We start from the raw sequence: 15,354 nt of genomic DNA on the forward strand, positions 1-15,354 counted from the left end.
ACTACTGTTGTGTGATACCCAGCCATTTGTTATAGAAATGTAATAAAGTATAATTTGATTAAATAATAAAATCATGTATTATGAATAAATATAGATAAAGCTGTTCCTATATAAATATAGCCCTATTTATTATTCTTTAATAAACTAATTGCAGATGAAAATTCTAGGCAGACCAAGTGTAATAAATATACATTTCTTCTGATGAATTACAATTTGATGAACTTTAATGACATTCTTTCCACAAAATTATTACAAAGAGAGGTGAAACACAGAGATAAAAGCTCTATGCATACAATATTTTATTTAGAACATTTGAAGCTCTGAGCAGATGGTAGATTTACGAGTCCAGGCGTGTTCCAGTCAGGATTCCCCGCTTCCAGCCTCACTTTTTCTGAACTATAAATAACAGAAAAGAGAGGTGAATAAATAATAACAGAGAAACAGAAAATATACATACAAAATATGGTAAGGACAGAAGAGTACAGAGTGTTGTACCTATGTAGGCATTAGTTAAACATGAATTGCCTATAATCACTACTCATCGTTGCATTAAAACGTCTTAAAGGAGAAATCCCCTTATTAATGTCGTATTTCAATATTCTATTTATGAAATCTGGGTATAGAACAAACAATAACAAACCCTTATTCTAAATCACCGTTCATCAATAGATGCCATCATCAACAGGAGACAGCCTCTATGCTCACCGCGTTCTTTAAGAGGTTGCCCGACTTGGTGAAGATGTTCGGCTTCCGGGCGGGCGTCGGGCTGCTCTGTGGAGTCGTCTTTTGTTTGGAGACCGGGTTCAGGGACGTGGGGACGGTCAACGTTGGGAGTGGTGATGGTAAATAGCCCTGAGGTTTGGTGGAGCTTTGGGTGGGGTTAAACGCCGCGTTGGGCGGCGACTGTGTGAAAGACTGATTCGGAGTGTACGGGAGATAGGATTGAGGTGATGGCGTGTAAGAGAGGCTGGATGGTGTGTTTGTTAGGGCGAAGGGTGTGTTTGATAGGGCGGAGGGTGTGTAAGGTTGGGCCGATGGTATGTAAGGCTGGGTCGATGGTGTGTAAGAGAGGGTGGATGGTGTGTTTGATAGGGCGAAGGGTGTGTTTGATAGGGCGGACGGTGTGTACGATTGGGTAGATGGTGTGTACGGTTGGGTAGATGGTGTGTACGGTTGGGTAGACGGTGTGTACGATTGGGTAGACGGTGTGTACGATTGGGTAGACGGTGTGTACGGTTGGGTAGACGGTGTGTACGGTGCATACGTCTGACCAGGTGTGAAGGGCTGACCAGCAGTGTAGGGCTGAGGCGTTGGTGTGAACAACTGGGACGTCGAAAGGGGCGTAGACGCCGCTGTTGCGGACGATGACAGCGACGATGACGGCGGTGACGGTGCAAGCGACGCCTCTGTGAGGGCTTTGAGGAAGGGGTTGCTGTTGCCGAGCCCCTGGGTGGTGCTGGTGGTGGTGCTGGTGGTGGTGGCGGCGGTGGTGGTGGCGGAGGTGCTGCTCTGGTAGGGCTGTGTTTGGGCGGAGGGGAGCTCAGGTAGTAGTGTGGGAGGAGGCGGAGGGGGGAAGCTGTCCGCTCCGTCGCCGTCCCCTCCTCTCTCTGGCTCCCCCTGGTGGTCTCCAGCCATGTCGTAGTGCTTCTTCCTCAGCTCCCCAAGGCGCACGCGCTCCTGCTCCAGCTCGCTCTCCAGCTCCAGCACCTTCACCTGAGGAGAGGAGCGGGGAACACACACCCTCTAAACCTCCGTGGTACGGTGCGTGGCAGAGGGGAAACCGACCGTTCTCTGGTCATCCCACACGGGTTTATACCCGGGTAGGTCTTTAAAGGGAAGGGCTTTGGAGAGGTCCGGCAGGAGTGTGCATTGATACTTTGATTAGCTCTAATCAAGTAGCACTACTATAGATTAGTATTGAATGATGTTATCAATATATTGTGCCCATTTGGTATTAAAATAGCCTTTTAAAAGGAAATTGTTGCACAATAGTTTTAAAAAGTATATATTTTTATATCATACATTCACATATTATTATTCATGCTTATATACTAGGAAATTTGACTACATAGGCTCTTGCCTCTGACCCAGTTAAAAGTACATGCTGTTCCTTTTCTTCATGGAAAATGGAAGTGTTAAATGAGGGTCATGAGCAATTTGTGGACTGACAGGACGTTTCTGAAGAATGACATCACCACAAACCTGAGCCTCCATCTCCATCTTTTTGAGCTTGATGAGAGACCTTCCAGTGAAGTCCATCGGAGCTACCAGGAAACACAAAAGGTTTGAATTGTTAGGAACATTACACCGTACTTTACATCGTACTCCTCCTAGCATTGGTGCTGCTGTGTGTTAAGCACGGCCCGCTCACTTTTTTCCGTGACCTGCTGCTGTCCGTGCTTGGTGGAGGTAACCACGACGGCGGTCATGTCGTTGACGTGTCTTGACGCCTGCTGCAGCGTGTACAGCTTCTTGTTGTTGCGGTCCGCCTTCACCTGGGAGCACCACGAAACACAACATAACACAGGTTATTGAGGAGAATGTGTTGAGTGATTCAAATGTTGGGCAAATACCCTGATTCGATCGCCTGGGAACCGGATGAATCTGCGCACTCTGAATATGAGCAAAGATGTTGAAATGTAATGAGACGGTAGTGAACATGTTGTAATGTAATGAGACGGTAGTGAACATGTTGTAATGTAATGAGACGTAGTGAACGTGTTGTAATGTAATGAGACGGTAGTGAACATGTTGTAATGTAATGAGACGTAGTGAACGTGTTGTAATGTAATGAGACGGTAGTGAACGTGTTGTAATGTAATGAGACGTAGTGAACGTGTTGTAATGTAATGAGACGTAGTGAACGTGTTGTAATGTAATGAGACGGTAGTGAACATGTTGTGATAATGAGACGGCAGTGAACATGTTGTAATGTAATGAGACGGTAGTGAACATGTTGTAATGTAATGAGACGGTAGTGAACATGCCATAATGTAATGAGACGGTAGTGAACGTGTTGTAATGTAATGAGACGCTAGTGAACTTCGTACCTTGGAAGACGCCACTAGCTGGGCAGTGCTGGCTGCGATCTCATGTGAACAGGCGATGAGCTCCTCGTATTTACCGTTGTGCGACACGACTCGGTCGGCCGACTCTCTGAAAGACAAGGGTATTATAAGTATCACTAAGGGAACCATTCTTTAGCCTCAGAGTTTTGAATAAAGGGTTGTTTGTGAGGACGTACAGTATTTGGGTGGCCCCCCAGCCGACGGCCTTGGAGGCTGAGATCAGACCCTCGGTCCAGCGGGAGTTCTTGGCGTAGAATTCATCTGCAGATGCTGCCCCCTGCAGAGAGATTAATGGAGGTTTTCTTAAGAATCTGACTCAGTGGGGGAATACCGATTCTTGAACACTACAGATTCCAGGACAACACAGGGATTCAAGAACGCTGCAGAGGTAACTGTAGAGAAATATGCGGACCCCAGTGTGTTTAAAATGTGATATTAAACACGTTCAACTACCAGCCTTTATCACAGAGATGTAATAGCAGGGGAGAACACAGGTGTGTCTCATGACGTTAATTAGGGCACTGGCATGCTAACAAACAATAATTAACTTAATGAGCTACACCTGTCTCCACTCTATACTACACCTGTGTGATAAAGGCATATTTAGATGTTTTAACATACATTTTTGCTACCAGTGTGTGTAAAGGGAGAGAAAACGAACAGTCAAAGGGCTGTTCCTTTGACAGTGGTTTGACCGATATCATTGCCTTTTTCCATGATAGGATTTAAAAGGGAATTTTCTCTTCCGCAGTCATAGTTCGGAAATTTAAGCAACCCTTAATACATACAAATACACAACAACAACAACTTAATGTCAACTCACCCTTCCACTCTCCACAATGTCCTTCTGCAGGTCGGTCGCAGCGGTCACCAGCATATGAATGGCCTGCAGAGAGGGGTATGAATATTAATACCGAACCTGATTAAATATACATCCAATTAAAAGTTATGATATAAACATGGAGACACCTCACCTTCATCAGATCCGAACAGGACCCAAGAATACTGTTACCAAGGACGTAAAAAAGAAAATCATTCAATGATTGATTGAAAGATCACACATTAGAACGGATTTGTATATGTCTATGAATTATTGATTATGAATGATTAACAGTAGTTTATATATTTCACTGACTGACCTCTGGTTGACTTCTAGTTTTATTCCGGTCGTATCTCGTCTGGCCTGGCTCATTATCTCCTAGAAAAAAATACAACAAAACACACAGGATTTGAATCACACATGAAAAGTTCACTCCTCATGCCTCATGTCCTGTGTGTGTGTGTGTGTGTGTGTGTGTGTGTGTGTGTGTGTGTGTGTGTGTGTGTGTGTGTGTGTGTGTGTGTGTGTGTGTGTGTGTGTGTGTGTGTGTGTGTGTGTGTGTGAGTCCTCACGTCCATGCGCAGCACGGCCTCCTCTATGGCGGTGGAGGTGGCCACCATCTCCTTGTCCACCATGTCGCCCATCTCCTCCTTCAGCACGTCTCTCCCTCTGGGCTGCAGCTCCTGAACACACACACACACACACACACACACACACACACACACACACACACACACACACACACACACACACACACACACACACACACACACACACACACACACACACACACAGTACATCCGAGAGGTTTATAAGCTGTATTGTCCATAGTTCAAATATGTATTACTGCCATCACGTTTGCATTTCACATTTTTGTTACATTTCTTTAACAACAACTTTTGCTTCTGAAAAATGTGATTTACCTATCATGTTTATTAAACTGGTATTACGGTCACACATTTTTGTCAATTTTTATGTACCCGTAGTTATGTTTTGGCTGATTTCATGTTTCAATCTCTAACGGAACCAAACTTGGCTAACTTTTCAACAAATTGACGCCTCATCTTATGAACAACCAATGAAAAGGAAGCAGACAGTGTAAACTGTATGTTTTGAATGAATTATAAGCATGAAAAGAAAATCGGAATCTCTCATGCTTCCAGGATCATTAAGCATTGATTCTCGGTGCGCTGCTTGTGATTGGCTGCTGGCTGACCTGTCCCAGGGCGAGGATCCTCTGGACGGCGTAGCGCATGGCGGTGGGGTCGGCGCGCGGCAGGGTGCTCTGTAGCTTCAGCTCCTTCAGGAACTGCAGGCAGTGGGCGGAGCAGTCCCGGCAGCCGTCCGTCAGACCTGCAACACGCCGAGTGGAGGAGGGCTAGTCAGGAGGCTGACACACACAGCAATGCATACGTTTGTTTGTGTGTGTGTCCCAGGATCGGCGTGGTCGGTAAGGGCGGTGTGTAACATTATTGTCAGCGTGTTCAGTGTGTGTGTGTGTGTGTGTGCCTCATGGTGTGCGTGGTCAATAAGGTTGTGCGTCATAGTGGTCAGTATGTGTGTGTGTGTGTGTTTGTGTGTGTCATAGGGGTCAGTGTGTGTGGGTGTGTGTCTCACGGTCAGTGTAGTCAGTGGGTGTGTGGGTGTGTCTCAGCGTCAGCGTGGTCAGTGTGTGTGTGTGTGTGTGTGTGTGTGTGTGTGTGTGTGTGTGTGTGTGTGTGTGTGTCTCACGGTCAGCGTGGTCAGTGGGTGCAGAGTGGGAGGCTGCGGCTCCATTGACGATGGTGTCCGCTGCCAGGTGGGAGAACTGGGTGACGGCTCTAAGTAGACCACTGGCATCTAGACACACACACACACACACACACACACACACACACACACACACACACACACACACACACACACACACACACACACACACACACACACACACACACACACACACACACTTTATTAACCCTGAAATACTCTCTGAACTGAATGTTTTTATTTACAAATCAGTTCCCAACATATATTTTGTTAAATGCACATAAAAGTACAATGCAATTTAATATTAAAATAAGTATAATTGTACCTCTATCCATAGTTCAGCCTTTACTATTGGCTACTACAGTTACTGTTGAGAGAACGCCTCATAACGCTGTATTAACACAGTATTGAACAGTCCCTCACACTGCAGAGTATACACAGTCAGTACATGAGCTCCAGCCTACCGCTCATGTTCCCCATGTAGACCAGCTGGTTCTGGTGCATCTTGTCTATGGAGCCCAGCGCCACCTCAGCTCTGCTCACCAGGTAGTCTGGACCGCAGAACCATATGGAGGGGACGTGAGAGAGAATACATACAAGGACCAACAGGCACCACTAATGCAAAGTAAGATGTGGAATGTTAACTTAAGTGCTTGTTATTGCAATATGCTATGAGTTAACATAGGTTGTCTGCTTTAAGTTAACGTAACTTAACTCATAACCTTGTAACATTATATTTAATAAATAAATTATTTTTTAAGTGTCCACTAGATGGCAATCATAGAAGGTTTTTCGGTTTAAATCGTACTTACTCCATTGACAACAACAAAATGTTTATTCTAGAATCGTACTTAAAGGAAAACCAAACACCAAGTTTGAGATAACACACAACTTCACTCATCCTCTCAAACAGTTGTTACAGCTATGGTTTGACTTCACTGCAGGAAGTGGCTCAGAGGTAACTAGTCAACACAGAGAGATCACTAGCGTGGGGGAGTGGGGGGGGGTGCGGTGGTACCAGGGGAGCTGGTGCAGCGGACGTGGATGGGGTCGTCGATCTTGGCCATGGCGTCCAGGACGATGCCCTCCGCCTCCACCACGGCGCACTGCAGCAGGCAGAACTGCTCCTCCTGCAGCTTCCTGGTCAGCTCCCCCTCCCGGCACGCCTGGGGGGGGACACACAGGGGTCAGACGGGCCAGCACTTCTACCTGCTCATCCACCATGGCCTACAACAGCCTCTCTTCTGCCTCTAAGAGTGGTCCCTGCAAAGGGACCACAATGCCAATGAGCTATTCAGCCATCTCTGGTATAGAACCTGTTCTGTACATGGTCCCTGTCAACTAAACTAAACTAAGTCTTATATTTTTCATATAAATCTGTGATTTCTAGCCTAGGATCAGAGAGGCGGTTCTCGAGTCCAGTTGATTCACATCCACCCGGAGCTCAATGGACGATTGGCTGGACCCTCTCACGCTCAGCTCCAAACAGGTGTGGGGTATCTGAATGGTACTCGGTGCATTGACATGACTTAAATGATACAGCAACAAACTTATAATCAGTTATAATGAGAATACATTGTTTTTGTCAAGTTTCCATGGTATCAAAAACACTTTATGATTTCAAACCCTACAAAACAATTTAATCAAAAAATGGAAAATAGATAGGATAAAACAATTAACAATTAGTGAACATTAAAAAACAAATTTGATTGAAAAAAAACCCCATCAAAGTCGATTGAAAACAGCTTGTTTTCCACTGAAGCTACCTGATACCCATCCCTCCATCCATCCCTCCCTCCCTCCGTGCATCCACCTCCCCATCTCTACCTGCTGCTGCAGCTGTGCCTGCAGGCTCCCCAGCTCCATGCCGGCCATCTGCCGGTGCTGGTCCAGGGAGCTCTGCTGGAGCTGGCTCTGCTGCCGGAGGGAGGCCAGCTCCGAGTCCTTGTCCCGCACCGAGCGCAGGAGCACCTCCCTCTCCGCCTGCAGGCCCGCCAGGGTGCCGCTCAGCTGGGACCCCACCTGGGGAACACACACAAACACACAACGTACGCACACACACAGAACACACATACACAGACACACACACACAGACACAAGCACAACCTTAACGTTAATTATAAATACTTTTTTTTTATCTTTTAAAGTGCTTCAAAAAAGAGTTTCATCAAATGTAAAAATGGGATACAACGACATGAATTACTTAACAATGTGTTAGATACTTATATAATATAATATATAATTCTACGGATCATGCGTCTATAATCACACAGTTGAGTAAAAACATTTGATTTAGTTTGTACTTTCGGTTGTTACCCAACAAACAACGTCTAAACAAGAATTTAAAACCGTATTGTGGTCCAATCTCTTGAAGGTGTGAGTGACTAAGCGTGAGGAGGTCAAGGGGCTACCATCTCTTTGGTCTGCAGGGCGGTGCTGGCGTTGGACGCCTGCATGCGGGCCTGGTCCAGCTCTCGCCTCAGCCTGTCGATCTCCAGCTTCTGCTCTGCGTTGATCGCCAGCTGGGAGAAATACACCGTTATTAAACACAATGTGTTTAGCACAATGTCTGTTCAAATGTGTGTTTTTAAAAAGTTGTGTTTATTTTTTCTGCATATTTGTGTGTAACAACAGTGTATGTATTAACATTGTGTGTGTATTTCAAGAAAACGTTCAACCTTCAATAAGCATTCAAGAATCTAAAGTGTATGTAAGAGCAATACATATGTATTCAAGTGCTTGTTTGTATTTTGTAAAATGTATGTTTCTGTGTGTTACAAGATATATATGCAAAACAAATGAATGCATATTCAAAATGTGTGTGTATAAGTTTGTTTGTGTTCGTGTTCTGCTGCCTGAACCCAACACCTCAGTAGATCAAAACTTAAGAACTAGACACTGGGTTTATTAGCGAAGAAGTTTGAGTTGTATTTTAAACAGCTCCAGCCGGCTCAGTGACCTCAGTCCATACCTGCTGCTGCAGCTGAGCCCTCAGAGCCTCCATCTCCCTGTTGTGGCGGTCTCTCTCCTGGTCGAGGGAGCTCTGCAGGGAGTGGGCCTGCTGCCTGAGAGAGCTGAGCTCTGCGTCCTTGTCGCTGGCCGAGCGGAGCAGCATGTCCCTCTCGGCCTGGAGCCCGGCCAGCAGGCCGCTCAGCTGGGACCCTTCCTGCAGGGGGACAGGGCGGGTCAGTGAGACTGCTTTGTGTGGACGTACATTTGGAGACACACATCTGTTTTGTAGGTACACATTAGTTCTGGAGTTAACACATTTGTTCTGTTTTAAGAGTTCAATATTTTGCTCTTTTTAAAAAAAACAACTGTATTTTAGTGTTACACATTTCTTTTGTTTTAAGAGTTACACAATGGCGTTAAACATTTGTTTGATAGAGTTAACTAATTTGTCTTAAGAGTTACACTTTTCTCATACCATTTCCTTCTGCCCCAGAGCGCTCCGAGCGTGATCCAGTTCTGCTTTTTGCGCCAACAGATCATTCCTCATCCGCTCCATCTCCTGCTGCTGTTTCTCCATCTGACCGGGACATTAGAACATCAGTCAAAGGACCACAGGACATGAATCTACAAAACACAACCTATTCATTGGCACACAGGGTAATGATCAAACATTATGTGACCTCTTCCTTGGGTCAAAGGTTATGAGTGATCCTTCCTCACCTGTGCTCTGTTTTCCTGCCGGATGCGATCCAACTCATTAGACACCTGCTGTTTAGTGATTTGCATGTCGTCTTTGTCGTTTTTCATACCTGACAGCACCCTAACCGTCTCTGCATTCTGCAAACAGACACAAATACAGCACTGGTTAGAGCTCATACTACGAACAGCCAATCAAAAGTATCCAACACACTAAAAGTACCAGATGTGTCAACACACAGCAGAACGTATTTGGGTGATGAAGAACGACTTTACCTTCTTCATGAGGTCTGCATGACTGGTCACCAGCTCTGCATGTCGCTCCTTCAGTTGAGAGAAGCGCATCTCTGCTGCATGGGCCCTGGCTGTGGTAGCAACAGCAAACATACAGTCAATCAAAAAATATATACAGTAGACCAATGTTAAGGAAATAACTGAATAGCCAGATTAGTACTCTTAATACATTTATATACTTAATACTTAATAATGACGTTCAAATGTTTGTTGAAAAGGGTTTAAAATGGCTTTTGTTGAATCTATTGCCCCCCCTGATCACGCATCATATCCATGATAATACTAACATATAATGTACATGTTAGTAAGCCGCTCCGCTGTACTCACTGTCGGCCTCCTTGTAGCCCACCTGGGCGCCGGCGTTGGCCACGCCCGTGCAGCGCAGCGCCTCCACCTCCATCCTCAGCTGCTCGTTGCCCACCAGGGCCATCTGCTTGTGGGTGGTCTGCTCCTCCAGCTGGGCCTCCAGCCGGTTCACCTGGCCCTTCAGCTCCATCACACACCTCTGGGCCTGGGGAGGAGAGGGGGGGTCACTGTCAGTACAGAGTCCGTGTGTCGTTCAGCGGACACCCGGAGCCCACGCGACCGCAGGTGAGGTCTAACAACAGTCAAGGGATGTCGGCAATGCCGAAGAAAAGATCTCAACGACAAAGTCGCCGAGGAAGATGTATTGGACTACGGTACGGCGTAGCCAAATGAACCAGAACATGAAGTTAGTAGAGGCTCTTTAGGTAGTGCCTGGTCACTTGATTGTCCCACTCTCGGCCGAAGATGAGGCGAGTTATGTCTGTATGAGACATTCACTCTCTCTTCACTCCACCCTACCCAGGGACTCACCTCGGTCTTGATGAGCTGTAGCTCTGGTTTCAGGACCAGCAGCTCCTTCCTCAGGATCTCGGTCTCCCTCTGCTCCTGTGCCTCGGGCAGGCCGTACTGGTTGACGGAGTAGTACTAGCCGAACACAGACAGAGGATCGGTTAGGAGTGAAGGCATCATGGGATGTTTTGTTGGCGATACTCCGCCATATATCATACGCCATACGCCAATACAACTTAACCTAGAGACATGAAAACATTGTTTTCTCAATTCTCCCAAGAGAAATGCTGTTTAAAACACAACAATCGCTCTCTATAATGACAAATATTTGTTGGCATCATAGAGGTATCCCATGATAGAGTTATAGTGACTAAACAACATAATGAGTAACATCCCAACGCCCCTAGGCTTCCCCGATGGAGGAGGTCAGTGCGACGGGACGTCCTGACGTCCCAGCCCTGTACCTGCTGGTTCTGGGGCGCGTCCCGGGGCTCTGGTTGCCCCCCCGCCTCCTCCTCCTCATGGGGCTCCCCGTCGCCCACGACAACCACGGGTCGCTTGTACTCGGCAAACGCGGCGGCACGCAGGAAGTTCGGGGGGGACTGTAGGGGGGAAGGAACCGGTGTGATGAAACATCATTGACATGGTCTGAAAGAACTGCATATCAGAAGGTGGAGGAAGAGATGGGTGCATTACGGGGGCATTACTCACGTCTGGTAGGTCTGGGATCTGAATTATGGTTTTAAAGAACTCAATTTCTCTAGTCCGGTTGTAGAACTCTGTGAGACTAAATGAAACAAGTACAGATGTCATTGGCAACGGTCAAGTTTAACGCAACAAATGACCACATTGATTTGAGATCAACTTTTAAAGTTTGTCCTCGACCAACGAAAACATACATTGGAGATAACGGTGTGAACTCGACCAATAAAACATACCTTGTGAAAAGATCCCGAAATCTCTCTCTGTGTCCAAGAAGAGAATCCGGTGAAATACCTTTTAAAACAACAGGATATGAATGGAGTCTTAGGAGGGCAGAAAAGTGAAGTGTCCATGGTGTTCGACTTGGTACAGAGTTCGATTCCCAGTATTTGCAGTCTACATCCTTGAGCAAGATGGCCTAAAACCTGCGCCTTAATGCCATGCATATTGAATCCCTGTATGTCTATTGGGACTACAGCGTCTACTAAAATGATTAGGAAGTGAAAGGTAATAACTCACGGCTGTGGAGTTTGAAGAGCAGTATGACGGAGAAGTGGTAAAGGAAGCTGGAGTCCAGGATGACGGGGATAAGGGGGGCCAGTCGGCACTGGCCAGAGGCGGTGGTGGACTTAGCCCCGATAGCGTCCACCTGACGCAGCACTGAGGTCAACCAGAGAGGACATGTTGGATCATTCATAACAGCAATAGCAGAGAAACAGTGTGATTATGGGATGCAGTGTATTTGTGTTATGTATTATCATTTGGGAAACTATCATTATAATAATGACATAATAATAATGGGAATAATAATAATAACAATAATTCAATAATTCAAAGTATTTTCTTTATTATTATAAAAAATATTGTGATTATAATAATAGATGACATCCCAAAATGGACGAGGATACAAATTGACAAAAAAAAAATCGTAAACAGTGATTGGCAAACCTGTGTCAGCAAATTTCAGCCCATTATCCAGGTATTCCAGTAGTTCCTGAGTCATGTCTAACCTGTGATAAAGACATAGAGACAGACAACCTTAACATATGAACCCGTGTAGATTCATCAGAGTCAGAGTGGCTGCTTCACACTGCCATGTTTTATAGCAATAGTTGTTTCATGTATCAGTTTGGAATTCACTGATTTATAAATTCAGAACTTAGGATACGTGCAAGATCAACAAGCAGTTCATTATAGTATGAAAAACATAATGATGATGAAAAACCGCTGGATTACATATGTATCATGCTTAACACTGCCATAGTAGGTAGGGGTGGTGAACAACAACACAACAAACCATAAAACGTGTAAGTAATAATGCAAGTGGAGAGTGTCAACGTACACTTGGTTCTTGTCACTTCCTGCTTCTCTCTCCACAGCCTCGTCGCTGGCCTCCAGGTTGCCTGGGATACACTTGTGCTGGAGATGAGATGTCTTGTTAGACAACTAGTAGTAGTAGTAGTAGTAGTAGTAGTAGGCAAGGCAAGGCAAGGCAACTTTATTTATATAGCACTTTTCATACACAAGGCAGACTCAAAGTGCTTCACATATAAACATTGTTATACAATAAAATAAAATAATAGATAAGTAAAAGAAAACATATGCAAAGAAATGAGTAAAATAGAAAGTTAAAAAGGCTTTTTAGTAAGTAAAATTGAAAGTGCAATGTATTTAAGAAAGTGAGAAAATTAAATTGAAAGTTATTTAAGATCAGATCAACAGACTCTCTGGGACCCAAGTCGGGACTACAACCCGACCTAAAGGACAATATTCTAGGACTCTAACCTAGCTTCTAGGACTCTAGCCCAGGAACCTTTCTCTCTGGTATCAGATCATGTATTTTTCTGGTAAAAATAGAAAATAAAGGGAAAGTTAAAAAGGCATTTTAGTAGTAGTAGTAGCAGTAGTAGAATAAATCACTGTTGAATGACTCTAAAACAAAAATAGGCAATGACCTAAAATCGAATAATGCTGCAATGATCATAGAGACAACATATATTGCCTTGAATGGGCTCTTTAGAGGAATGTATGTTGTTGAATGTACCTTGACGTGAAACTCCATTTTGAGACAGAGGTACTTGGCGGACAAAGCCACAAGGTGTCCATATCGGTCATGAAGGTTTCCCTGGGTCATTCAAAACATTACATAATCGATTAATTCTCAGTTCATGAAATGCAAGTAAACTATTTAAAAAAAAAAAATTGTGTATTATCTTTAGTCATCAGTATATATCTTTTGTGCTGTACCCACCCACAGAATGCCCATATCTCGGACATTGCGAGACCTTCTGTTGCAGTCTCGAACAGCCTGTACATTGAACAACGACAACAAAAAGATACACAGAATAATATTTGAGAAATGGTATTTTCTTAAGTCAGTTTTTGTTTTTATATAGCCGAGCATCTCAGTCTGTCTCAATAGCCCCACAAGCCCCAGAAAATTACAAAAGAGGTAACAGATAGAAACTACTAGAAACCAGAACAACTACTGCTACTTCCATTACTACTGGAACTACGATTTGTCTTATTACTTAGTAAAGGAATTTAGTAGTAGGTGTGTGTTCCTTCCTTTAGTGGTAAAGGAAGGATTGTCTAGTGGCTAGTGATTGACTGGCCATGTGTTCAAACCCTGGTAACAGGGATCATTGAGCAATAATCCTGACTGATACTTGCTCCTGAATATCAATAACAGCTTCTGCTTAATGACCATGACATTCCAAGTGATAGTTCTCGAGTCAGGGGGTTGGTGGCCCTTGTGTCCTTACGTTGGGGTGTCCGTCCCTGAGCACCTTGTGCAGCATGTAGCAGTACTTCCAGCTGATCACGGAGCTGCTGGACAGAGGCAGGTTCTGGCAGTAGGACATGAAGGTGGTGGCGCCACTCTCCTTGTGTGTGCCCAGGATGATGTCTTCACACGTGTAGTTAAGGAAACACCCTGCACAACATCATGAAATGAAGCCTTTCCCATACCAGTTTTATTTGGATGGTGCTTAGTCACAATAAGAGCCTCAGAGTGTCAGAGGCCTAGAATATAACCCCATACTTCCATAGGAGGTAAATTAAGAAACATCAGATGGAACTCAGACCCTCCTCCCAGGGACTCATGTTGGCAGTTACAACAAATCTACTATTTTAAAGTTTATTCAAGATATGTAAAATTAGGGTTATCAAATTATTTATGACGGGTAGATCTGGGTAAATTACAGTGGGGAAAAAATAGTTTAATTCTCAACACAATATAATCCTTTCGTGTTATCCAAAATGATAATATGCAATAATATGCAAATAAATCGACTTTTCCCCACCAACAACTAGATGTATAGCCCGTCATCACGACACAACAAAGGATACTCCTTGCATATTTTTCTTTGAGTGGGGTTTCGGCCGCGGTGAGGGTCTTGGTGATGCTGTGGAGCTGAAACGGGAGGGGGGTCAGCCAGGGGGAGCAATTGTGAACAGTTTAGCCAATGCATTTGTATAGTAGGCTATCGTTACTGTACGCTTTGGGGCCAACTATCACCGATGATAGTTGTGTTTAAAGCAGCAATGTTTTAAAAAATGAATATGCTATATAGGCCTATTTAAAAGAGAAAAGCAATGTAGGCCTACTACATACAATAGCCTACTGACATGGGCCTCAGGATAAAGGTCCTTATCAAATCGTAGGTGAAAAGGAAAAGGACCTACCTGCTGTTTTCCAAACTGCTCTTTCTCCGCCGCCAGAACCTTTTCCGTCTTATCAGCTTTGCTCTTTGATTTCAGCATGATGAAATGTATCTTCCACCAAACGTGTAAACTGCGTACCGCTCCAGCTGTTATTTATAAGTTCAGTGCGCTGTTGTGTCGGTTCTTGAAGATGCGCCCGACGCGTTTGAGGAACGCCTCAGCAATACTTCCTTTGAATTACGCTCTACCCTGCCATAGTCCAGTATGGTAAATATAACTTGAATGTAACATCATGAAAACAACGACAACATTCCGTTTTTTCTTAACTCAAGGTTCTCCGTAAAATAAGTCTAAAATAGGCCGACTAAAGACTAAAAAACAGCTTCCATCCATCAGATGCAGTCTATGAGTCACTGGGCATGGTCTGTATGCAGTGAAACTTGAATGACAATGAGAGGACACAGCCAGGCAACTGCCTTGTAGGACTGGTTTACCACCCCGCCCATAATTCAGCGACAAATCACACTTAAGACGTTAAAAAGAGACCTTCAAAATAACCATTGCTACGTACTGTTCATCTCTTGCATTTCA

At 44.7% G+C, this 15,354-nt stretch overlaps 1 protein-coding gene across 1 annotated transcript; it reads right to left on the reverse strand.

Annotated features, from left to right (window-relative positions):
- Positions 1-202: 202 nt before the first annotated feature.
- Positions 203-15,343, reverse strand: hip1r (huntingtin interacting protein 1 related). Its single transcript, XM_030342434.1, has 33 exons — positions 14,785-15,343; positions 14,449-14,512; positions 13,863-14,005; positions 13,349-13,405; positions 13,142-13,222; positions 12,440-12,516; positions 12,046-12,107; positions 11,617-11,757; positions 11,334-11,391; positions 11,107-11,182; positions 10,860-10,997; positions 10,417-10,530; positions 9,907-10,090; positions 9,562-9,650; positions 9,310-9,426; positions 9,065-9,166; positions 8,609-8,803; positions 8,049-8,159; positions 7,465-7,659; positions 6,656-6,803; positions 6,102-6,188; positions 5,620-5,727; positions 5,105-5,241; positions 4,461-4,571; positions 4,208-4,266; positions 4,043-4,073; positions 3,892-3,954; positions 3,245-3,345; positions 3,051-3,156; positions 2,372-2,495; positions 2,203-2,264; positions 706-1,713; positions 203-396 (listed from the first exon to the last, which is right to left on the reverse strand). The coding sequence occupies exons 1-33, from the start codon at positions 14,860-14,862 to the stop codon at positions 361-363; spliced, it is 4,263 nt and encodes a 1,420-aa protein (XP_030198294.1). The 5' UTR covers positions 14,863-15,343; the 3' UTR covers positions 203-360.
- Between the last annotated feature and the right edge of the window lie 11 nt (positions 15,344-15,354).

Source organism: Gadus morhua, chromosome 19 (genome assembly GCF_902167405.1).
Source record: "Gadus morhua chromosome 19, gadMor3.0, whole genome shotgun sequence".
Classification (NCBI taxonomy): domain Eukaryota; kingdom Metazoa; phylum Chordata; class Actinopteri; order Gadiformes; family Gadidae; genus Gadus; species Gadus morhua.